Below are 26,591 nucleotides of genomic sequence, written 5' to 3' on the forward strand. Positions count from 1 at the left end.
TGTGGGCCTTCTGAGTAGGGACCAGAAGGGTTTGCTTTGAACAGCCATTAAATCCAAGAGATGAACAACCTTTGGGGCAAGTCCTGGGTCTGCATGTGCAGCTACTTCACACTGAAATTTGGTTCCAAAGCAAGTCACAAATCTTCACCCTGTCCATGACACTGCTCCTGCCTCCCTTTAGACTTCACCCCCTCAGGGCAGAGACATTTGTGTGGATGTTCAACAGCTGGGCTGGTGCAAACACAGCCCTGGCTGAGGAGGGCACAGCCCTGTCCTTGAGGAGGACACAATCCTTTGTCCCTGAGGGGGGCACAGTCCCTTGTCCCTGAGCCCTCCTGGCTGCAGCCCTGCCCAGGGCACTGCCAGATAATGAGCTCAAAGGCAAATACAAGAAGTGAGGTGCTTGGCTGGCTAAAATAAAAACTGCAGTGAAGACTTTCAAAGCTAAAAATAGTGGAGAAAAATGTATAAAATCCCATCTTTTTTGGGGGAAGTGACCATAAAAGAATGGCTGCTCTGTCTACTCCATGTCCCAAAATCAGAGACTCCTGGTGATGCTCCTCCTTGTAGAAAACAAAGACGACAAAACCTCTCACTCAGCTTTTGGGCATTTTGTACAAACCTTGAAGTTTGTTGTGATTTGTCCCAACCTTTGCACAAGAACAAGACCTCGAGGTCACTGCCAACAGCCCAGCACAGCTGGTTTTACCCCTTCCTAACAATGCCATCCCAGGGGGGCTCAGCCTCGGGCAGCAGCAGGTCCTTGCTGGAGCTGTTTGGCACTGGGGCAGCTCCTGCTCTGTTCCTGGAGGAGCCACCTCTGCAGCAGGTGTGTCCCTGTCCCCCTCCCAAAATTCCTCTTCTAACCCATTACAGCACTTACATCTGAACATTTAACCAGACTTCATCTAAAGAACAGCAAACTGGGGAATTATTTCCTTCACTTTCCTTTCAGTTTTAAACCCCAAGGTATTATTTCTGACTGACAGGATTTATTGACACTTCTCTGCAATGTAGCTTCTCTGCAGGTGCAGCTGAAAATCCAACTACACAGCACAGCTCAGTGCTCATCAACCTGAGCCCTTCATGGAAATTATTAGCAAGATTCCTTCCCTGATTACACACAGGCAAATAAACAACCTGAGATTGAAGGGAAAATTATCTCTATTGGGATGGAGAAAAGCAGGAGGCACTTCAGGTTGAAAAAGACTTTTAGGATCATCAACCACTCCCCCAGCGCTGCCAAGGCCACTCCCCCATGTCCCCAAGTGCCACATCCATGTGCCTTCTAAATCCCTCCAGGGATGGGGACTCCACCACTGCCCTGGGCAGCTGTGCCAGGGCTGGACAACCCTTTTGGTGAAGGAATTTTTCCTAATATCCAATGTAAACCTTCCCTGGTGCAACCTGAGGCCGTTTCCCCTTGTCCTGTCACTCAGGAGCTACTTCCCAAACCAGCAAACCACTCATCACTTTTATATCACCCAGTTCCTCACATCACAGCCAGTTGGGGCAAAAGGCAGATTTAAGGTCCTGCAGGAACAGCAGCTCTGAAGAACCAGCCACTGCCTGAATGTGAGGAATTCCAGTATTCCCGGCTGGATGGCTGCAATGGCACTGCTCTGGGCAATGGATGGCCCTGGTTTGCAGCCTGACTGGAAGCTCCTTCCCCATGGAAGTCCCAACATTTACATATTTCACGAGCAAAAGGCTCAGTTTTGCTGAACAAGAGCTTCACTTGGACCCAACGGGAAAACAAACCCACGTGCCACAGAAATGCGAATTTCCTGGGCCTATGAATCCCAAAAAAGCCTCGGCCATCCCAGTCCCAGCCCTGCTCCCAAACCTTCCCAGTGTTGTATCCCCCAATCCCAAGCCTCCCCAGTGCTGCAGATCCCAATCCCAAGGCTCACCAGTGTTGTAGGCCGTGGGCATGGCCGAGTACACGAGTCCCTGCGGGGGCAGGCTCGGGGTCGTCACCGACACCACGGGGGTGGCGAGAGGCTGCGTGGACTGAGAACTGCTGATCCTTTGGGTGTTCTGCAAGGGAGGGAAAACACCACTGTGACACCAGGGAGAACAATGGAAAAGCAAAGGAGCATTCCACCTAAATGTGTTGCTGTGCCGAGTTTCTGAGTTAGGAAATACGTCCCTCTTTTGATCAGGGTCGATTTTCTAAACAAGCTGAAGTATTTCAAGGCAACCAAAAATGATCTTGGCAAACTGAAAGGAAACACTGATTACGGCTCACTGGGCCACTTCCACAGCATGCAGATTGCAACAGTGTTAAGGACACACAAACAAATGCAATTTCTTAGGGATACACACAACAATTCTCAGAAGTTCTGAAGTGATTTAAGAGTTTTGAGTTTTAAGGGGGTTTTAGTGCAGATGGTGAGGTGCAGTTCCACCAGAAGAGATTCTCCCACTTCACAGTTGTTTATCCAATTTTCCAAATTTCAGCTGCCAGTTTTGACACTGTGCTGACTACACCTGTCCTGAAAGGAACACAGAGATCTTCTAAATTGGTGTTGATAAGACTTCAGTGATAAAATAATCTTGCTGTTCCCATGGTTCCTGAGAAACTGAGAGAGTACTTGTTATAATGCAGAAATGTTTCCAAGCAAATGACACTGGAGTTCACACAGAGCAACTGTGCTTTTTGACAGGGAAAATAGCTAAACTAGATTGTCTCACATTATCTAACTGTGGGCACAACTTCGCTTTTTAATAACAGCCTTTCTTTCCCATTTACTGCCATGAACATCTGCAGCAAACACATCACTCAACCTAAGCTGTGACCAAATCTGCTGCTTAGAAAGTTAATTAAAGCCCGTGGTGAACAGCAGCAGCCAGCAAAGCTGCTCTCACTGCACCAAGTGCTCCTCAGAACAGGGGGTTGGGCACTGTTTGGCCAGGCCAGGCACTACCAGGAACAGAGAATGGGGCAGCTCTGCCCTGTTCAGTGGTACCTGCAGCAGTGGCAGCAGCCTCTGCACCCTGCCTTCCTCCACTCCTCCAGAACCATTCCCAGTTCAGGGAGCTGGGTTTCAATCTGCTGCAAATATTTTTTTAAGGCAAATCTCTCTCTCTCTACCTCAGAAAAAATATTTGCTGCAAAAGGAGCAGTTCTTCCTTCATCTCTTTGGCAGGTTCCATTTCCCACCTTTACAGGACTGAAGTTATGACTTCTTTCCCTTTCCTGCCAGAAACTGGGATTTCAGGATCTGCACCACTCCATTTTTTTTTCCTCCACTCTGATCTTGAGAGAAGGAGCAGCATTAAAAATGCATCACTCCCTTTTTAATATGAGAAGGAGCAGGTACAGAAATGGGGCTGTGATCAATTTTAAGCTTAGATTTGTGAAGATGAATTGAGGGTTATCAATCTTGTGTCCTTCCCATTTAAAGCAAGAAGTTTGTACCACAGCTTCCACATTAAAACGAGCCACAGCCTCCCAGCTTCCCACCTCTCCTGCTGCTCAACTCCCACCTCTGAGCCTCCCAAGGATTTGGGGGCTCTTTGGCATCAGCTGCCAAACACACACCCTGGCAGATGAGCCCACTGTGCTCCAGAGCTCCCAGATTTCAAAGCTCCCAGGGAAAGTCCCACCGATTTTCTGTAATTGATCCCTTTAAATCACTTTAGTACTTCTGAAAATCCCCCCCAGACCAAGTTTATCTGGCACAAAGAGATGTTATTAGAGCAGATTTTTGTGTCTGTCAGGAATTGACCTTTCTCCAAAGCTTTCTTGGATGGCAGCCTATAAAGTTGGGATTACTGTATAATGGAAAAGTAAAGAGGAATATACTGGGAAACAATCCAAACCAAAGGATTTCCCCATGGGATTTTTTTTCTTTCTTTTTTTTTTTTTTTTTGAGTGGCTAATAAAGGTGGTTTTCTGAGGTAATTTATTTCTGAATATAATTGCTGAACACTAAGAAATATTTAGATGTGCCCAACATTGGTTGTACTTGGAGGTCCATGACAAATTTCGGGATATTTTAACTGTTTTAGCTGGTGCAAATCTAACAGGAAAAATTCAGTATCTTTATTGTTTATTATTTTTATTTATTATTGATTATCTTATTAATTATTCTGTTATGCTACACTGCCCTTTGTGGCTGTTTTTCATGTTCAGTGCTCAGTTCCAACCTCACAGAAGGAGTGTTCACAGACAGGATCTGGCCCTGCCCAGCACTGGCACTGGCAGCAGGGACTGCCATAACCAGAGCAGTGCAGGTGCAGTCGGTGCCTCCTGAGCGTTGTGAGACAGACACATCACCTCTCCTTTGTGTGACTGTTCCTCCCCTTCCGGCTGAGCCAGGGTTTAGAGCCACTAGATGGCCCACGCTCCACACGGGATCCCAGCCCCAGGCACTGCTACATCCCACTGCAGAGCAGTTTTGGCAATTTTGGGCAGGCAGCAACACCTGAATTCCTGCAGCATTTGCATTAATTCCAATTGCAGCGATATCCTGATTCAGTGTTTTGACACTGAGCTTTATTTCTTGCACTGAAAACCAGACGCTCCCCTGAAGGGAGAGGAACATGTCTGACTGTTCCATGAGCAAATCACCCCAATAAAAACTTCAACAGTGACCATTTTCCCTCACTTTTGTAAATCAATGTCTGTGTTTAAGGTAACAATCAACCACCAGCATGCATTCAATCACGGCACTGATCTAAATCACCACACTTTCCATGCTTCCATGCAATTAGAGCCTCCTCTGAGCAACAGGTCCATGTTCAGAGACAAATCAAGGCCTGCCATGGGCTGATTTCTCTGTGAATCTGATGCAGCATCTTCTGCCTGCTTTGTGCCACAGCAGCTGAACAATTTGCAAATGGCTCTAAAAATAAGTCAGGAATTATTTTAGCCTTACTTTGATTTTCCAGCCAGAATGCCAAATGTTCAAACCTTTGGGGGGGGGAGGAGAAAAATACCCAAATCCCCAGAGTTTCCTTTCAAAAGCAGAATATCTTTCCACTGGGAAAAAAAGGTAGAATTATTCATTTGCAATCCTCTGTTCCTTTTGGTAAACAGGGAACACCCCCCTGTGGTTTGATAATCTCACACAGGATGAAATAATTCCAACCTCCAAAAAGGTGACCTCACCAGCAATGATGTCATCTCCTTGAAAATAAGAGAAGTAACACAGGGCTTGTGTTACAATCTCAAGAACTTCACAAGTGAAGCCACTTGCTAAAAATATTCCAATAATTTAGGGGGTGGGAAGTGGTTATTTATGTTTTACATAAAAGCCAGGACATATCCTACACACATGGACAGTTACTTTGTAAGGCTCTTTTCCAATGTTCCCTCCAAGAAAAACAGAAACATTTTCAGGAAAAAAAAAATAATACAAGTTTACAAATGGCAAGAGCTGACTTTGGATGTGTTTTCAACTTGAATTGGTCGGGTTTTGAGTCTGATAAAACAAATGTATTTTTGTCTGCTACCAAGGGAACACTGGAATTATTTAAAATATGTAATGAAACTACAGTTAAAAAGCTGTAGTGAAAGACACTTCCAGCATCTTGCTGTCTCTCAGCAAACAGCAGCCCCAACTCACCAACTCCAATTCATCCTCCTCCGACTGTACTCAGCAAACAAGAGGGATAACACAGTTACTAAAAATAGCATTGCTTTTCAAATGACAGAAAAAAAATCACATTTGTGCTTCAGGATTTTTTGTCATTTTAATTAATAATGTGAATTTGACACCTAGACCTGTAAATAATGCAACAAGAAATGTGATACTTCATGAAATTCTTGTCAAATAAAAGCTGTGTATTAAAAGAACATGTGGCTTTGGGGAAATGAGTGCAGGGAGAGCTTGGAGAACACAAGGACACCAACACAGGTAGAGGTGGAGCAGAGCAGTCTCTGATCCAATAAACCAGCTCAGCAACAAAGTACTTGTCAAATACAACCACCAACCCAGGCCAACATCTCCACTCTGAAATCCCTCCCCAGTTCCCTCAAAAACACAGACAAAACCAAAGCTGAATATCATGTTGTTGTTCTTCACAACACGACAGTAAATAAGTGTTGTACCTCACTAACATCAGACCTGCATGAGCAAGATCCTCTTCTTGTTTCTGATTCTAATTAAAAGTGTAATTTCCATTTTAATGATCAGCCAGTGTACTTCCTATCTCTCCTGCACTTCAGTATTCCTAGAAAAACCTAAAACTTCAAGAATCATTACTCGGAGGCTAATTACAGCTTTTGTTACTTGGATTAATTTGGTATTATTCACCATGAATACCTGTAACAAATGTAAGCCCTTGTGGTGGCTTAAAAACAAACAGGAATTATGCAGAGAGTCCTTGTGCTGTTTATATCCTGCTCCTCCTGGTTATGGGCCATTCTTCCACACACAGAGAGGTTGAGAATTTCTACATGACAGCAAAAGACCAAGACCAAAGGATCTGGCCAACTAAATTAAAGGAAAAATGGACTAACCCTTCCTGACAGACCAGTTCTGGGCCCAGGGCCGTGGTTGCCTCATGGCTGACACGAAACTCGTGTGCTATTCCCAATCCAGGCTGGACAAACATCACTGCCAACATGCCAAAGTGCCCAGCAGCTCTGACAGGCACCTCAGCTCCTTTTCATGCCCTGGATGAAGGCACAACCCCCACTGAGGACGCCCAAGGTCACGTTCCAACACCCCACATCAAAGACGCGCCTCTCCAGACCATCGTTACCACTGAAGCTGCACTTCCCATCCTTCACATCCCACAGCCATTACAGCCCGGGAAAAACAGGTACAAAATGTGCTGCAGGGCACGTTAATAGAGCTCACATCACCACTGAGATCCTCCACAGAATAATGCACAACCCTTTTTAAAACCCACATCCTCCAAACCAACAGAGTTCTCGGTACCGAGTCGGTCAGATCAAACCACCAAAATCTCAATCTCTGTCTTTAGGGTTGTGCTCCAACCCTGTTTAGGTCAGACTTATTTTACACCTCAAAAAACTGCTTATGAATTTAACAAATTCCCCAGGTCACAATTTATAATTTGGACTTTCAGCAGTGCCGTTTCAGAGCACAAACCCCTCCCTACTCCTGCAGCCCGTGGTGAGCAGGGGAGGCAGAACACCCCATTTCCACAAAGCCACTCCCAGAACTTAAAGAACTCAAAAGCTTCAGAAGTTTGGACTCACCAGAGGTGGCATCATGCCCTTGCTGGAGGGGGGGATGACCACACGGAGGTCGGGTTTGCGGTTGTTCATGCCCAGGTTCCCTCCTCCAGGGGGAGGTGGGGACTTCGTGGGCATCACCTTGCCCAGGCCGTTCCCACCACCACCGGTGCCCAGGAGACTTGGAGAAGCTCGAGAGTTCACAAACCCATTTCCTGAAAGGGCAAAAAACAAATGACCTGTGAAGGGGAAGGGGCGACAACACAGAGTTCTGGTGCTTTTGTACCCATTCTGAAATATTTATTTTGCAAAACTTCCCATAACGAACTTCCCGCAAGAGGCTCCGCATCGAATAATCGAAGCGGCCCAGAGCGCTCTGCCCAGAAATCAATATGGAAAGGGAATATCACTCCAAGGGCAGCTGTGGCAGCTCAAATGCTGAGAAGAGCAAATTGCCAAAGAACTGTTTCTAATAACATCCGTTGGGTCTGGTTTGCCCTCTGAATTTCCTCCAGGCTGAGCTTGCAGAAAAGTGGGGGCTTCTGCCCAGCCCCACTTGGGTCCCCACCCCCACGGGACAGGAGCTGCACTGGATTTGGTTGGTCAGAATAAAAGAAGTCAGCTCTCCAAGTGCCTGTTTCTACAATGCATTCTTCAGGTGTCTTCAAGATCTGCAGGACTCATTTCGGGATCATCAGTATATACTGATTATTACATTCAGCAACAAGGAGGAGAACAAATCCTCTCCCTTCAAGTTCATTCCAGCTATACATGTCATTTATGGTCATCAATTTGTTTTACACATTTACTCTTGGTACTCATTTTAAGTGGAATTAGACCAGCCAAAGCCAGCAGGGCTTCAGCACTGAAATGCTCAAAGCCTCAGCTCACACTCAAAACTGATCAGAAGTAAATCAGTGAAGTGCCCAATATTCTACTTTTCTGTACTGACAAAAGCACCAATCATGTTAACCAAAACATTTCCCTCAGAAAAAAAATTTCAAGCCACGTTCCAGTCACAGATTCATATTTATAGCAACAATCCCCCAAATACACACACCTTATTCAGCTGCAAATAGGAAATAAAAAAGGAAAAGTTGTTAAGGAGAATTTCGCAACAGGGAACCCCATAGTTCACCCTACAGAACCTGAGTGTGTATAAATAAACTCAATTCATAGTGAGATCCTGTTTGCACCAACACTGCAGTTCTGAAAGCAGCTTTTATAGTCCCAACCAGGGGAAAGTCTGTGAGACAAAGTTCACTGTGTGGGAAATTCTCCCCTAATCGCCTGTAGGGCCACACGGGCACGGATTTTGTATTATTATTTTAATTTGAATAGGCCCCTATGCCCAATCCAATTTTATTGCATTAAATACATATTAATCTAAAAGCAATTAAAATAAGGAAGTTGTCAGTGTCACATTCTACCTCCTGTAGCAACATTTTAAATGCCTTTAAAAGCTTAGCAAGGAGGAAGAACAATAACATGGATCAGGAAGAGCACAACACTTCCTGAGGGTGACTGGGATATTCCATGTGCATTGAGAACTTCAGTGTGAATTCACCAGGATAATGGTGAGGAAACCTCTGGATTTCCTTGCTCTGAGGACTTCCTACTGTGCCAAAAGCCTGACCATACAGGGACAAAATGAGATGTCCCTGGAGTTTCCCAAGGTTGGCAGAGCAATGAGGAGTTATTCTAATTTAGAACTTTCCTGAGGCATTTCTATAGGAGATATGGGAATGTGACTTAGAAGTCATGGGGGGGAAAGAAGGAACACAGCAAAAAAGAAAAAGTTTTTTATGTCAGCATTCTTCTTTCTGTATTAAAACCCACATCAAAACCCCATTTTGTGATTAAAGTATCTACATTCCTCAGCAGAAAACAGCAGAATTCATTCAGATGCTCCTGTTAGTGATAAAATTTACTTGGGGTGGCTGATGGAGCTGAGAATACACACTAGAGCTAAATATGCTCTTGACTGGTAGGAGAAAACTCACCTCAGCTGGGTCACATGGAAAAAACAATTGGCCAGAAAGAGAAATGAAGTTCTGTGCTACCCCTGAGGCTCCTGAAACTGAGACAGTGTTTGCAGAATCCTGATTTTGTTCAACACAAAGTTATGCATCGATTCCTGTCCATCCTAAAAGAGTGCAGCATTAGTTCCAGACAACCTGCAGGGCACCAGAGTGCCAGAGGAATCTTACACAATGGACAGGGTAAAAATCAAATGGATCTGGAAAAAGACATGAGGGAGGAAAAATCTTAGCAAGTGGCATAATTTCCACCAAATTACATCTAAAGCTTTGTTACAGCACCTCCCATTTGCGGCAAAAATGCCAGAACATTTAAAGAACTTGCTGTTATAACAGAAGTAGAGTCTGGGCTTCAATGTAATAACAAATTTTATTACTCACTGGGCTGTCAGTGGTACCTTTCCATGCCAAGGCTGTGGTGACCTGGGCCGAGTTTGAGCTGCACAACAATCCCCCTCTGTGCAAACAATGGGGTTCTGTACAGAATTTACAGCATTTTGGGCCATCCTATGATCCCATTTCCTGTCCTCTGTTTTCAAGTATTCCAGTAGCCCCTGTGTTAAATCTGGACAGTGTCTTTCTCCCACACCCAATCCAGTCATTTCCTGAGCCCTTATTCCAAGGCTCTGCCAATCCTACAGAAACATTTCATGCTTTCAGTGGTGCTGTCAAAAACAACAAACTCCCTGCCACTGCCTCCTCTGCCCAGTGTCACGGGGCAGCAGGGCACAGTTAGAGCATTTAGTCAGACAAAAGGCTGAGCAGTTCTTAAAGGGAGTGTTTAGAATATATTACAAAACCCAAAATAATGCCCTAAGTGTGCAGCACTGTGGGTATGAACCCAATTGCAGCCCTTTGATAAAGAGCTGGCACTGAACACTCAGCAAACACTGGAGTGTCTCTATTGATTATCTGAAGATTCATATGCTGGGGCTGCAATAAGACTGTAGAATGTTCAGTTTGAGTATGAAACTTCAAGCCTTTTTCCCTTTTAATAATCTAATAATAAAATCAAATTACAAGTTAAGAGTGAAAGGGTAACCAAACACACGGTATTTCTTAGAGCAAGGTCAGCAGCCAGAAAAAGATAATGAGCACAGGATGATGCAACTCCAGGGCTGTTTGCCAAGGGGAGGCTTTAATAACCCCATAAATTCTACTCATTACTTTGGATAGTACAGAAATTGTTTCTACCCCACCCACTGCAGGTCTTCCCCAAAGACAATACTTCACATTATCAAACTGAACATGGAACCGGAATATAAAATCCTGCCTATGTGTGAAAATAAGACTGTTTTTACTCCCGTAGGAAGAGTTTTATTTAACTCTAATTCCTTAAAACAGATGTGAAAGCATGTTCAAAACAGTCCTTTGGAAAACAGACACCAGTGCAAAGATAAGCTCTCAATTATATGAATCACAATTTAATTAGATTTTATGATAACAAACCCTGCCAACACACATTAACCCACTTCTTGCTCAGACACAAAGTGTTTACTTTTGAAGCAACTTCTTTTCTGAAGAGAAATGTTACAACCCACCCATTGCAGCAACTGCATCTTCTGCCTTCAGAGACATAATACAGCTTAATCTCATTTACTGTCCTGCAGCCCAAGACACAGCATTCAATTACATGAGCCAGACTCATATTTCACTCTATAAATCACATCAGCTGAAACAATGAACACACGTGGCTGGAAAGTACTCCATGTACTTATTACTACTCAAGGAATAAATTACAGGCATTGATGCCATTAATCTTTTTTTTTTTTTGTGGTTCACCTTTGGAGAAACTGGACAGTTATACAGAGCCTTGGAAAATAATGGTGGGCAGGCAGCTAAGCCACCTAAGGTAAAGCAAAAATAAGGATGGTGATAAATATTTATGCCTCCAATGAGATCATAACGACCCAACAAACATCACACCATTAGAAGTGGACTGAAAATTGGGTTTGCAAGAAGCATCAGGAGGCATCAGGAGAGCAGATAAGATCTGCTGAAGGAAAACATCAACATGTAAAACCTCGGGCGGGGGGAACATATTGCAAGCAAACACAACAACAGCATTTCTACGTGCATTAGCTGCTCAATCTGCTTACTCTGGGGTTTAGTAGGACAGATTTAAGTAGAAATTAAAACCATTTTCAGGCTCTGCACAGCAATCACTGCTGATTCTGCCACTGTTTCATGAAGCCCAAGTTCTGTGTTAGCCCTGGAAAGAGTTCACGATAATATCTCAAGGAAGCTGCAATAAATGTGTTTCTACTGATCTTTACACAAATCAATGTGTCAGATAATACCACCAGAATTAAAAGATACCTTTGACAGTAATGTAAGATCTTGAAACGTCTAACATGTAAGATTTATACTTCTAAGGCAGTACTTTAGATATTAAAAGGCAGCAAAGAAAGAAATACACATGACTAAATGTCAAGGGAATGCTTACTCATGTTACAAAACTTAAAAAAACCTTCATTTCCCAGGTTGTTGGAAATTTTTTTTGCCTGAAGCTACATAAAAGGAGAAAGAATTTTCAAGGATATTCAGAATTTAAACGGGCTTCCTTCAAACCAGGGTTATTACTCAGGATGCAACAGCAAATCTAAATAAAGGCATCATGCTTTTGTGCCCATGTGAAACATGAGCAGTGGCAACTAGATCTCTTTTAACAGCTAATTAAATAAGAGTTTAGTTTCTGAACTTGCTGGTTTCTGTGTGTCTACACAAAGCCATGTAAAGAATGGCCAAGGATGGAGAAGTGGTGTGTTTAGAACACCTGAGGATGTGTGGCACTGTATCCTGGGCAAGGGGACGTTACAGAAATGTTGATAATTACTTTAATCCAGCTGGGAAATTAATAACTTGTTATATGTATGGCAAATTCTAACCAGAACTGTCGTGGACCTCTCAGCAAATCAGCAATTACAGTAAGGTAAGGAACACACACGAGATGAAATTTCAACTCAAATCCAAGGGTAGTTCAGGGGCTGAGCTGACCTCATGCAGATGGGTGGTTTCCAAGGACAAACAGCTACAATTTAAAATGCTTTCTTCTACCAGCATGTTTTTAATGCTGATTTCAGCCAGTCATCTGTGAGCTGATCTAATCACAGGGTGATGGATGGATCAACCTTTGTTATGTGCTGACAGCAGTCCAGCAAAGGAGAAGGGTTCAGCCTGCACCCTGCCAAACAGCTGCTCTGCGGCCACTTCCAGGGCTCCTTTTCCAGGAGGAGAGCTGGGAAGCTGGAGGAGGGAACAGGCTGCTCTCATGTGCTTCGGGGATCCTTCAACTCCTTCCTTGGAGAAGGGTGAAACCCTGACTGTTGTACTGACCTGTGTAACCTCAGAGATCAGAGGAGGGCAAACCACGATGCCTTGGCACCAGTGACAGGACAGAGCAGGAGCCTTTGTGCACTCAGGGTGACCAAACTTTGTGCAGCACTATCCTCAAAGCTCTGCCTCAAAAACCTCTGCTCTGATTAACAGAAAAAATAAATTAGCTCAAAAGCAAGCACTGTCATAATGCTGGACATTCTTCCCCTCTCAAAACCGATCTATTTGCCAAGTAAAAATCTTCAGCAAGTGTTTTTTATGTGGTGGGCAGGATTTTAAAAATATTACAAAAATGAGAATGCTTTTTCAGAGCTGTGACAGCTGCATGTGAAGTAAGCTCTCAGTATTATAAAGTGATCACAAAATTTTCTGTTCTGGATATAAAAAACCACCTACCAATCTCTGCTACAACACGCAGATATTTTTACTCGAAGTTATTTTCCACAGAAAAACTGTTAAGTTGGCAGATTGACTGCTAAAGCAAATCATTTCCATTCCAATCAAGTTACACAGGACTTGAGAAAAAGACTCGTGTGAACTCAATATGAGCCATTTTATGCAACATCTTTGTTTGAGCTGGGTCCCAAATAAGCAAGATAACCTTTACTTGCTTTTTACTCAGAGATAAAGGCATTTAAGTGTCTTTCAAGGAAACGAGAACAAAATCTCAAATGCACAAAAACTTCATCATGTAGAAGATGGGTTTTTCCTTTACTTATAAGGGAATATCTGGGAATATGGCTATGCCAGTACTCCAGCTTTTTACCTCTGACATCACTCCTATAGACTGTGAGCTGCACATTTGGCACATGACCTTTCACTACATCCATAGGAGAACTCTCCATTCCTGAGAAGTTTAAAGAAAAACCCTGAAAGCTAAAAGAAGAAAATGGGTTTTTTTTAGAAGTGAGTTCTACAATAAACCCAGCGAGAAACTAAACCCATTATTGTCTGCAGACATAATTAACAGGATATACATTTCAACAGCAGCTGTCAAGCTCAAATTGACAAATTAGCAGATTTAATCAATCTGGTTACATATGGTTTCTTGATTTTGGTTGCCATTGAGAAGGTTCCTGTGCACCTGTCACTATTTAAAGGTTTTCATGCCCTAACTTGTAGAAAGTAGAGCTCTGACAACTCAGGGCACTCTCTGGTTCAGCATTCTGGTGTTAACCAGGTATTTGAGCTTCACTGGAGGTGCTTCTCAGAGATGTTCCCCTGTTCTGGTACAGCCCCAACTCTCACTTGCATGACAAACCTTTCTAGGAGTGAGTGGGTACATGTATAACATTTTGGGTGTGATGTTCTGCAAAGTAAGAGATAAGTGATGCATTTTGACTTTTTACATAGACTATTAATAAATGCAAGAAGGAAAACATTTTACTGCATTAAATACGTTCACCAAGCTGCAGGAACTGGGCATTTCTAGAGTTTAGTACCCTGCAGAAGTGCTGCAAACAACTGTTTCATTTGCTTATTGAAAGGAGGAATCTTAAATCTGAGGCTGCTGTTACTAAAGCCTGATTTTGGAGAAGAGGCCTGAGACAGCCTGATAATAAAGTTATTTAGTCTGACTAGAGAAATACTATGGCAATCAACATCTGACCTCCACAGTTTCTAAAAATAGTCATGTTTTTTTCAGCTGAGGAAGTTTCCTCCATTTAAAATCCTGCTTACCTGATGGAAACCACTCTTTAATATTTCATATCTTTGCTGCACACGGCCAAAGGATGGAGAAAGAGTGGAAAGTCAATCCTGCACTTTCAGCCTTGGAGCTGCAGCATTTTTTATTCATCAATTCAACTGCCTGACCCCATGTTCAAAGAACTTTTTTCCCAGTTGCCACACTAAGTAGCCAGTGGGCAAATCCTGAAAGGTCAACAGTTGCTTCTCTAATTCCTTGCTATGAACACATTCCAAGGGGAGTTACTTGTGTTTGCAGAACTGACCTTCAGCACCAAGACATCCAAAGTCACAGGAGGAACGTGAACAAAGTGAGGGAATTGCCATTTATTTGGTCTTTCTGTGGAATACTAAATTTCCATGGCTGCCTTGCCCTCTCTCAAGAGTGCTACATTTTATTTAGGGGAGACAAAATATTATTTAAATGAAAAAGTGCCCTCATATTTTTTTACTGAAGACCAAAAAATACGGGGAATTTGATTTCTGGCAAGATCTCTAATTTGTTTTCAAAAGAAATTCTGATCATCATCCAAAATGAAGACAGACCCCAGCTATCAGCTTCCAAGATTTATTGCTTTCTTCATAGAACTGCTAGAAAACAATTAGCAAGATACACATGGCAATACAAACAATACAGTCTGTATTTGCTTCATTTTGATTGGCACCAATACCAGTATCAAACATCCAGGTCCTGCAAATACTGAAGCTGGGGACTGAGCTGAGTTGTCTTTAGTGCAATAGTTTAGCAAGCTCAGAGAACTTCATAAAAAGCACCTTCAAAATGTGAGCATAAACATGCACATTACAAAACAGTAAATTATTACACAAAAAAGTGAGGAACAACATTTTCTATTAATAACCTTGCCAAAATATTGCTACTCATCTCTAAAACTCTCTTTTTCAAATATAAGAAATTTGGCAAAAGAAGATCTTTTTAGAATGCTGCAGTTACACCTGTAGAGAAACACAAAAGCAGGAGCAGCATGGTGCTGCTGAAAACCACTAAAATAAAAAACACAAGTACTACTGCAGTGGAAAGGGCACGGCAGTAAAAAGTTAAAAATGCCTGCTAAGAATTTACAAAACCTGACAATTCCAAGGCAGCTGAAAAAATTACAACCTTTTGTTCTCCCACAACCAAAACAAAAACATGCTTTTGAGTAACTGAAAGCACCACAAGATTTTTCAGCACGGGCAGGAGGATGCTGCACTTACCCACTGGGCTGGTACCAGCTCCGTTTGGCACTGAGAGCTCAGTTGTCCCCAGCATTCCACCTGAGCAAAAGAAGAGCATTAAACCAACATGTCCCCTTATGGCACTGGATGACAGGAAGCTGAACAGGAGCCAGAGTGTGCCCAGGTGGCCAAGAAGGCCAATGGATCCTGGCCTGGCTCAGGAACAGTGTGGCCAACAGGGCCAAGGAAGTGATTCTTCCCCTGGACTCAGCACTGGTGAGGCCACCCCTGGAGTGCTGGGTCCAGTTGTGGGCCCTCAGCTCAGGAAGGACACTGAGGGGCTGGAGCAGGTCCAGAGAAGAGCAACAGGGCTGGGGAAGGGACTGGAGCACAAGTGCTGTGAGGAGAGGCTGAGGGAGCTGGGACTGTTCAGCCTGGAGAAGAGGAGGCTCAGGGGAGACCTCCTCACTCTCTACAACCCCCTGACAGGAGGGTGTAGCCAGGTGGGGGTTGGTCTCTTTTCCCAGACAATGATCAGCAAGATGAGAGGGCTCGGTCTTAAGCTGTGCCAGGGGAGGTTTGGGTTGGATATTAGAAAGAATTTCTTTGCAGAGAGGGTGATCAGCCATTGGAATGGGCTGCCCAGGGAAGGAGTGGATCTCTGTCCCTGGAGGTGTTTAAGGACAGACTGGATGTGGCATCAGTGCCATGGGCTGGGAACCACAGCAGTGTTGGATCAAGGGTTGGACTTGATGATCTCAGAGGCCCCTTCCAACCCAGCTGATTCTCTGATTCTGTGCTCATTTTGTACTTAAGCTGTGCAAATGCACAGGAACCGCTCAGAACTGGTTACTTGGGGTGTGTGTTTGTGGGTTTTACCCCGAAGAGCAGCGGGGCTGTGAGGGGAACCCGCCGGGCCCTCACCTGCGTTGCCGGCGCTGGGCGGTCTCTGGGGCGCGGCGGGGGACACGTTGCGGTGCAGGGCGCTCGGAGGGGGGGACAGCATGGTCGTGTCCGTCAGGGACGAACTGGCTGCCAGGGACGGGGACACCAGGGAGCTCCCGGGGTTGCTGTAGGTTAAAGTGTTGGGGTTGGACACCGGAACCGTGACCGACATGGAGAAGTTCTGAGCAGGCAAACCGGGCTGGGGGAGACAAGATGAGGGACACAAAGACAACACCGTTAGCATCGACTGCAGAAACAGCACAGGGTAAAAACACACAGTAAAGTTTGCCAAGGAGTAATCAGGTTGTTTTCTTTTTTTAAAAAAACAAGTTAATTATGTTAGTTTTTAAACTCTTTTAAGCAGACAGTTTTAAAACATCCATTTGTTGTAAAGGACGGTGTTAAATTCTTATACATCACATAAATACAGTTCCAAAACTCCTGAAATACTGCAAGTTCAAATACAGAAAACTGAAAATATTCATGTGAATTCACAGGCCCATAAATACAACAAATTAACCAGTTAATCTGGATTATTACAAAGCAATGACAAGCTAAACATGTCTACAAATCAATGACTTGTACCTTCCAAATGTAAGCATAAACATGCACGTTACAAAAGTCAGTTATTACACAAAAAAAGAGAAAGTTAGTAACATCATTTTCTATTAATATATATTTTCTATTAATAAACTTGCCAAAATATTGCTACTAATCTCTAAAACTTTCTTTTTCAACAGACTAAAAAAAAAAAAATAAACAGATCTTTAGAAAGTCACAAAGTTCAGTCACTTGAATTTAAACATTTCACGTTCCACAAAGCCCTGCTTGAATAACCACTCCCATCTTTTTTGTACATCTCATTTTTTTACATTCTAATTTTTACAGCATTATTTAGGAGGTAGCTGTTTTTGTGCAGTCTATATGTTTGTTATTCAGCAGCTATTTGAATCAAAAGCAGAGATGCCTGCCCATCTATGGTACTCATTTGGTCATGACTAACTTCTTTGGCCTTTGTCTCATTCCTATCCTTTGACAGGGATGAGTTTCTGAAACAAAAGGGACTATTTTCTTTCACAGCTCTCATAATTACTGGAAACAAACCCATGACAGGTACAATTGAAGGGGAAGAACTCAGTAGGATTTATTGACAGAACAGAGAGATAATAGTTTTGATTTAGAGGTCAAAGATAGATGACCAACCAAGTACACTTAAAAAAATGCAATTTCATCACATACAGCTTAAAAATCACTTAGAATGATAGTTCTGTATGAAAATCTAGACAACACTAGAAATATAACAATAACTATATAATTAAAAGAGCAGAATACATTCTCAATAAGAAACAAAATCTCTTACTAGTGAGAGCCAACAATGTCCCCACTGAGGCATTCTAAGAATAATTATCAATTTTTGGCACAGATGGAAGGAAAAAGTAATGAAGCACAGCGATGTAACATCAGCAACTCACAGTATCTAACTAATGACAACCCTCACTGGTGCTTGTTTTCAGGAGAAACTACTTGAACAAACTATTCAGTATCTACCAAAAAAAAGGTTGTTTTTAAACAGCAGTTCAAACTAAACTGGAAATACCTGAAGTGCTGAACACAATGGCAGAAGGGAACAGCTGGGACATTTTTTCTGTAGGTTTCTCAACCCAGAAGTAAGGAGTGAGAGGCTCCCCCACACCTTAAAGGCTGTCCCTGCCCATCTCTGGTGCTCATTTGGGTACGACCGAATTCCTCACGCTTTGCCTCACTGCTGTCCCCTGCCAGCAATGAGTGCAGAGAACAAGGGGAACTGTGTTCCTCCACAGCCCCACAAGTGCAGGGGATGGGAAGAGAACAGCACCAATTGAAGTTATAAATACAGAACCACAGAGCTCAAAAATAACACTGCCTGTTTTATTGCTGCTCGTGTCCACACAGACATGAGGCTGCTCATGAGGAGCAGGGGAGAGCAGCTGAGCTGGAACACACTGGGAGGTGAGGCCTGGGGATGTCTCAGCACAGAAATGTTGGGTATCAAAAGCTTCAAAGTAAGGCAAAAACCAAAACAGACTGGCTTCATTCAACTAGAAAGTGCTAAAAGAAGTGATGGTGGGTGTCATGGCTGTTATTGCTCTAATAATGAAATTATTTCCACTCAAATGTCCCAGCCAGGCCATTTCCTTGAATTGCTGCAAGATTTGCCAGGTTAAGAAATTCAAAGGCTGTGGCAGAGCCCTGTATTAGTTTTCTTAGAAAATACTTCCCCTGTAATACTCAACACTAATTGGTTTTTGTAGGTGGGAATTAAATGTCATCGTGAACACCTCCATGAAAAACACGTGACATTAACACTGCTTTTATCCCCAACCTGAAGTTCTGGAGCCAAGTGACTTATGGCTGCACAAGGGGCAGAAAATCCTCCAAGATCTTTCAGTGTCCAAGGAAGCATCTGTTAGAATGTCAATCTTTTGAGGTCCTCACTGTGCACCACTCTTGAACGCTAAATACCTAAATGACTTTCTACACCCAGACTTGAACAAAATAAATTCTACTGATTAGATGACAAATTTAGTCCAATTTTATTTGCCTGCTTGTAACAGACTGAAAAATCTTGATCAACAGACAGATAAAGACCTACAAGATGTAAATAAATGATCCTACAGCCCACGACAAAAATCTGTCTTTATAAATGTATTTTCGGTAGGATTAGGTAATGCAGCCAGGCTCCTGAAATTTAGAAATGTTATCTCATCTTCACAAGATATAAGTGCAAAACAGGAGCTAGAGAGAATTCTTCTTATTCTTTAAGATAAAATGTATTTTAGCAAGATCAAGTATCAGCATCTCATTTTTCCTCAAAAATATGTGTTCCCTTCTCAAGTCATCACATCCTCTTGCCTCTGAAGTGGTTTTCAGTGGTAAGCAAGCACCAGGAAAATTCTCATGCATGTAAGAGAAGCACAAACCATACTTTAGTACTCACTGCGATTTTATGATTCCTCATCATATTATCAAACTCTTCATTAATTTTTTTATATTTTTCCTCTGTATGTGGCGTGAGCACATATGAAGTGTCAGGGTCCGGGCTGTCGCACCCTCTGTGTTCCTTCTTGTTCAGAGCCTAAATAATGAAGTTAATAAAAAGGATCAACAAATAAAAAGTAGAGATAAAATAAAAGTACTTACAGGGCCTCGCTTGAAAATAAAATCACTATCTTCATTTAGTTTGCTGAATCTGTCCTCCGATAGCGGACTGTGCTCAAAGTAATCGTCAGCATCAGGGCTCTCACAACCATTAAGGCCTTTCTTTCTTAAGGTCTGAAATACAATTGGAAAATTCACATACAGATCACACTAACTTGCCATGAAGTTTTGTTTTTTTTCTTTTTTTTTTTTTTGTACACCACTGAATCAATCCGAGCCCCTGAAACTACAGCAGACTTTCACAGGCAAAACTCACTGTCCAGCACACAGGGTTAGTCCTTCGAGATAGGGGCAAAGGACACGGAGAGAAAAGGTTCCTCCAGGTGCCACCTCACAGGCAACTTTAAGCTACAAGCACTTCACCTCCCCAGCATTCCCTGGAAAACCATTTTTAGACACTGGCTGATGGAGTGAAGGTGCCTGACAAGGGACATCTTGGATCTTGAATGAATTGATTTTAGCACCCCAATTTTAATGTTCACATTTTAAGAAGCACACAGTTAAAATTCTGAGAAACACAATGCTAAGATTTTTGTTCCAATTCAACAACTGCAGGACATTAATACATGTAACACTCTCTGTAGTTGACAAAGGCAGGATCTTCCTGCACTTCTGTCATCCTGCATGATAACAACAACTGCAAAAAAGTATAAAAAGAAATTACATAATCCCTCTCTAAAATGACTTCGTTTGCTAAATATAAGCTTTTTCAGAGTCCTTCAGACTAACTTGATGCAACTGCTTTATTGGGCTACTTCCTGTTTTCTGATGGAGAACTCACACCAACATCCCCTGGAAAAAAAAAAAAAAAGCAAACTTGTCTACAATCCAGGCATCAGAGAAAGGATGTGAAGCTACGGGTCTGGTGACCAAAGTGTAAGAGATAATTGTATTTCTTGGTTTTCTTTTCCATCTATTACACAATCAGAAATCTTTCTCTGCAAGTTCTCGTTTATAACAAAACAAGATTTAAAATATTACCTGTGGAAAAATCTTTTTTAAAAGCTTCAAAAGGAAAGCAGTGTAAATTTTATACAGACACACATTATCAGTACATAAGGCAGCAGTAGGACTATACAGGCATGAAGGAGTTGTGTGTTTCCTTCTTGTGAGAAATTATTTATATTCCATGAATTTTATACTAAAAACCCTAAAGATCTTAGAAATCTGCAAGTTGATATTTCCAGCACCATAAAGAAATTCCACGTTTTCCTATAAAAGCAGTTTCCATAACGCACTGAAATTCTGATTTCTAAAGCAAAATGTTTTAGTTTATACTATTCACCAGCATTTTTTCTTACTGTCTAACGATTTTTTAGTACAATAAAAAGTGCCTAAGACTTTACTATTTATAGATATGCAAAACAGCGCTTATTTCTCCTGCAGTTTTCAAGCAGGAACCGAGAATCCAATTCGCCGCCTGAAATTCTTTAATATCACAGTTCACCAGAAGCTGTAATTCCTTCTCAAGTTTCTTGGCTCGCTCGGCGAATCCCACACAGTATCTGGAACTCCCACAAAAATGTAATCACTAAATCAGCATATGGGGGAAAACAGGTGTGGGTTCCTCCAGCACCTGTCACGGCCCCGATGCCGATGCCGCTGCCCCGACCAATCAGCTGGACACGGGAATGGACTTGGCCATACAAGGCTCGGCCTCTCAAGGTCGGAGCCTGTTCTCCCTCTCTCCCAGCCCTTCCTAACAAGTCAGCCTGCCAGGCTGCTGCACTTCGGTATCAGCAGGGAAAATGTTAACACTGTATAATCTGGATTACACTTAACCCCTGCAGCCCACGGCAGGCTGGAAATAGAATCCAAATGTCTTTACCCGGGACACGATTACCGGCTGGATTCAGACGCCACAAAGGTCTTGCGAGAACTCCACGCACTGTTACTTCTCCTCCTTTGATAAACACCTTAAAGCAATTTAAATCTTGCAGCCCAGGAGTTTCATTAGAGCCCCTTTCCACAGTCTAAAGCAATCCAGTGAAAGCTTTTAGGTGTAACGATGGCAATTCATCCCCCCGATCTGCCCGAAAATTACGCTCCACTTGGAACAAAAAGGAAGAGATTTAAATACAAAAATACCTCCTTCCTCTTGGCCACTGCACGGTTTTATTGTCACTAACAATGGGGTTAACTCTGCTTTGACTCATGAGGAAGGAAAATGCCTCAGTATCTCCCGTTTCAGGCTCTGGAAAGCGTCACTCCAGCTGGGGTTCCTGTCATTGTGGAGGGATTTAAGCCAGGCTCAGCGTTACAGATAATCAGGCCGGGTCTGATCGCCAAAGCTCTGTCTCCTTATCACCAAAACACCAAGTGCCACTTGGAGGACCTGACCATAAAAAGCCTGCGAAGTTTATCAGCGCCCAGTAACACAATAGTAAAACATTCCAGCTGCGGAGCCGGGAATGCTGGAATCTGTTCACACGGGCAGGCGAGGCGGACGCGAGCCAGCCCAGCGCGGGTTCTCACCGATAACAGGCCCTGCTCCAGGGAAAACAAGGAGGGACACGCTGCTGGGAATCGCTCTGCTGGGACCCGGGAAAGCCATCGACAAGGGCTGACCCCGCCCTCCAGATCCTCCTGTGCTAAAAATCTGTTATTTCTCCAAATAATGTAAATCAGTCGCCTCTCTGAGCTATTCCCAAGATATTATTGTGGGGACTGAAATTTTACTGACTCGGAGAAATAAAATGCCAGTTGGTGAGACCAAATAATTTGTGTAATGTGAAGAGAGTTTTATTTCTCTGCTGTGATACATGAGCTTGTTTAGAATAGAACCAAGAGTTTTTACAGTTGAGGCTACTAAATATAGGGCATAATTTCCTTACAACAGCAAGAGGGGGAAAGAACATTAAATTCCAAGTTTTGCTACTGGATGCTCACTGCAGTTACCTTCTGGTGTGAAGCCTTGTTTTCCAGATCATCTAAGGGAATGTGCAGCCCTTTCAGTTAATCTCTGTTACTTTCCACTTCCTCTAAGACTTAGCCGAAATTACTGGAAATCGTTCCAACGCGTTTGCCAACGCACTGCACTGTGCCCCAGTAACTGAGATTGTGCAGCTTTGATCTCAGACTGCACTAACTGCACTGAGGAGAGAAAAGGACTGATTTCAGTCAGAAAACGATTTAAAGCATTTACGAAGAACCAAGGCGAGTGTGAAACCTTTTTTATAAAAGAATGAAGCAAATACAACAATACAGCTCTGTGACAAGTTCTAGACAGGTGTGGTCATCTTGATACTGCAGAACGACCCTGAAGCTTTAACTGCTTTTGTTCCACTGTGTAAAACTGAATTATGTGAATATTATAACTATTGGATTAATATTTAATTTATTTTTATTTGAATGGCAGAGCTTAGAAAACAGTGTATGAGAAAGGCTGGACTGGCTATGATGGGTTTAAACATTGCAGTCAAGCACATGGTAATATTTTCCTGAACTTCCCCACACATATGCAAAGCACTTTTTAATTGCACTGCATTTTGCTAATTCAAGGAAAGAATCATGCCAGAATCATGAACAGAAGAGCTTCTTGCAAAACAACAACAGAAAGGAATAATTGGCTTCTCTCTACAATTCAACATAAATTTTACTGAAACCAATAATACAGATATCAACGAGTGTAAAAATACAATAAAGCCATTTATTGCTTGATCCATGAGGAAGCAAAGATGATACTCAACCATCAGAGTGTGATTAGCATAAGCTTCCTTCCACAGTATCCAACAGAGACACTGGAAATGGAGGAGCCTTGAGCCTGCTGAGCCTCCACAGCGTGAGATCAAGTCATCACCTCCCCGGGCTTGTTCCAGCCCCACAGGATCACAGGGGATCCAGACATGGGCATGGGCAGCTCTGGGAACCAGGAACTCTGAACCAACACACAGGGGTGGATCACTGCTGCCAGAGATGCAGGACAACCCCCAGCTGTGCTCCCATCCCAGCTCCTGGTTTGGATCCCAGGGACACGCTGCTCGTGACTCACAGAGCGCAGTCGGCGTGTTCTGGGCTCCGAGATCCACTGAGGGGGAGCTTTCTGCTCCTGGGGATTGGGCTCCTCACCAGCTCTGGCAGAGCTGCAGAGAATCTGACTGTGCTCATTGTCACATCAGGAAACAATATTTTTCTGCCTTAAAGCAAGAATGTGGGGTGACCTCATGTGCAAAAAAGTGTCGGGTCACTCAAAACATTGAGTGTTGGGTTTCTTGTAATATTACACAAAAAGGAAATGGTTGCTGCTGTCAGAGCTCCCATGGATCATGTTAACAGCTCTATTTTTGCACTCACTATTGGAGCTGGCCAAACAGGATTTTTGCTGGTGTTTCATCCCAAATTATCAGGAAAACCATGTCCAAAATTTGACTAAGATTGAAATGAGAAGTGATTTCCCTTGGAAAAGGCAAACCTTTCACTTAAATCCTGTAGCTGGTTCTGCTTCTGCTCCTGCAGTCGGAGCACAGAAAAGCTGTGAAGCAGCATAAATTTGGAGTAAACCCTTTTTAAATACTGTAATTTTTAAAAGTGTAAGTATTCCTTGGGCCTAAAGTAACGGAAAGGTCCTACCAGGTACTGCCAAATATTACTGCTGCTCCAGGAGGCAGCTCCACCATGGCTATCAGAAGGATAAACAATTACAGTTTCCTGATGCTCTAGTGGAGAGCATTTCTTTCTTCACTAAAATGATAGAAAGTTCTCCTTGGTCATTCTTTATTTAACTTATTTTTTTGCTGGGTTTGGATCCAGTTGTAGCAGGACTAAGTGGTTTTCCAAGGTGTGGGCTGAGCACCACAGAACCAGGGGAGGCAGAAGGAATGGCCTGTCCTCTCTGGCAGCAGCCACCTCTGATAAATCACATCCCACATTTCAAGCCACACCTTTTTTTCTGAGATATTCACCAAATGAAGGACAAACACAGCAGTCACAGCAGCACCAGATTTCACTCTCAATACCTGAAACATGAGAGACAGAAAACAGGGCATATTCCTTTCCTGCAGCTCAGCTCCCTGCCCACAGCAGAGACATTCAGCAGGCAAGAACCACATGTATCAATCACTTTACATACAGCAAAAACTCATGCTGAAACCACGACAACTGTTTTATTATTTGCTTCCTGATACATATTATTGCCAAGAAGCTGAGCCCAAAAGCAAGCTGGGTTTTTCTTCTTTTGTAAGACAAAATATTCCCTTTTCATCAGCCTGAACAATACCCCAGTGTCTCATCCTGTAGATGTAGGCATGTCTCCCCTATTATGTATAAAACATATTCAAGTATTTGAGGAGTATTCTTAGTCACCAAAGGCTATTTTTAGTTTTTAAACTTCCTGCAGGTCAGTTTGGCTTCAGAAGCCTCGTTCTTTTCTGGTTCTTTTCTCTAAAGTAACAACATGGCTCTGCAAAGTTGGAGCTTGACCCTGCAGTGCTGGGCACACGGATTTACCACTGCCTAAAACCAAAGCAGGAGTGAATCCCAAGCACAGTACAAACATCCAAAGAGAACAGCCAGAGAAAAACCAGATCAATCAACTCAGTCACAATGTTCTGTGTTTGAAGCTCAACATTTGTTTCTGTAAGTTGACACTCCTTTTTTCACACTCAGAAGCAGTGGATTGTTCTAGGTAATGTTTACAAACTCGATACACTTTCCTCAGGCTCCACTAATATTCTCAACTCCAATCACTGAAGCATCTGCAGATTTCCTTATGGAGGTGCTTTCCTGTCCTCAGAGTTGGGAGGCTACTTAAGTTTAGCCCTGGTACTGCTCCTTTCAGGATCCCTGACACGTTTTCAGTCCCATTTTGCCACGCTATCAGTTCGGATTTCACGTTCTAATTATAGCCCCAAAGCCGGGCAGCCCAGCCCAGCCCAGCCCAGGCAAGGAGTGGTGCCCGGCTTTCAAAACTTCCCTGAAACGCAGGGGAGGCCAAATTAGATTATGACAGACATTTCCATGAGCTAAGCAACTTGGAGAGCTTAACTTCTTAAAGAACAAGGTCTCCCCAGCCTTCCTGGCAGCTCCCCAGCCACAGCAGTGCTCGCCACAGAAAATCTGAACAATGGACATACTCTGCTTTCAGCTTACTTAAATGACATTTTCCACACCTGAGCTCAATTAACAGAGATATTTAAAAGGTAAATGATGGATATTATGCAAAAATATCTGGATATCAAAAATTCTGAGTGCAGTACTTAAGGCTAGCTACATTTATTATACTTTTGGGCAAATATTATAGTTTGTTAGGGAAAACAGGAGGTTTGGGATTAATTACTTACTCCAGGGTTTTCCAAAGGAAAAAAACTATAAGCCTGCCTTTACACTAGGCCATAAAATACAAAGAGCCCTCTAAGCAACGCTCTATGTTCAGTTTTAGGCAAAGGTATTCAGCATTTACAGATGAAAAATGTTCATGATTTGAAATTTTATCAGTGTCCCTGTTCTAAACCACTCCAAGAAAAGACACCGTCTTGTTTCAAATGTTGGAGCCCTTCCAGCATCTGGCAAATTTTAACATGTATCCCTGGCCTGCCAAACATGAGAGGGAGCTGTCAAATTCCTCCCAGATATGATAAAGATGGCACTCAGGATTCAAACTCTCATTTATATAAAATAACACATACACAAGGTTTTTCAGACATGCTATGGCACGAATTCTAGCCCGGAGCATCTTTGCTGCGAAGCGTTATTTTAACCAGATAATCCACCAGCAATTACTACACAATTAGAATTTTATGGGCTATAAAACCCATTCTTCTTTTCACCCCTAGAATATTGCACAGTGCCCTGGACTAGGAGGGATGGGAAGGGCAGCTGTGCTTGGATTTGGGATTTTGGAGAAGCATTATCTGTGAACTCGGGACCTTCTAAAGCTGACCCACAAACAGGCTTTTGCTCGGTCCTAAATGAACTCCTTGAGGCTTAAAATGATTAGTAATCCATTAGCACTGATAATACTGTTTCCACAGTGACAGCTAAGTCAGGCTCTCAAAGTCCAATATCTGATGCATTTGCCTGTTTCACTTTCTATATGACCCAGGAGATTATTAAATTTT

The 26,591-nt window shown here is 42.9% G+C and overlaps 1 protein-coding gene across 1 annotated transcript in view; it reads right to left on the bottom strand.

The window, feature by feature from the left end:
* Positions 1-26,591, bottom strand: part of MEF2A (myocyte enhancer factor 2A) — a 58,192-nt gene that overhangs the window by 5,555 nt on the left and 26,046 nt on the right. The window contains 6 exon segments of the mRNA XM_018069641.3: positions 1,914-2,040; positions 5,577-5,600; positions 7,181-7,371; positions 15,433-15,492; positions 16,318-16,537; positions 19,519-19,650. Coding sequence (XP_017925130.2) covers positions 1,914-2,040; positions 5,577-5,600; positions 7,181-7,371; positions 15,433-15,492; positions 16,318-16,537; positions 19,519-19,650 — 754 coding nt within the window.

This window comes from Manacus vitellinus, unplaced genomic scaffold (assembly GCF_001715985.3).
Source record: "Manacus vitellinus isolate BGI_N305 unplaced genomic scaffold, ASM171598v3 scaffold_16_pilon, whole genome shotgun sequence".
Classification (NCBI taxonomy): domain Eukaryota; kingdom Metazoa; phylum Chordata; class Aves; order Passeriformes; family Pipridae; genus Manacus; species Manacus vitellinus.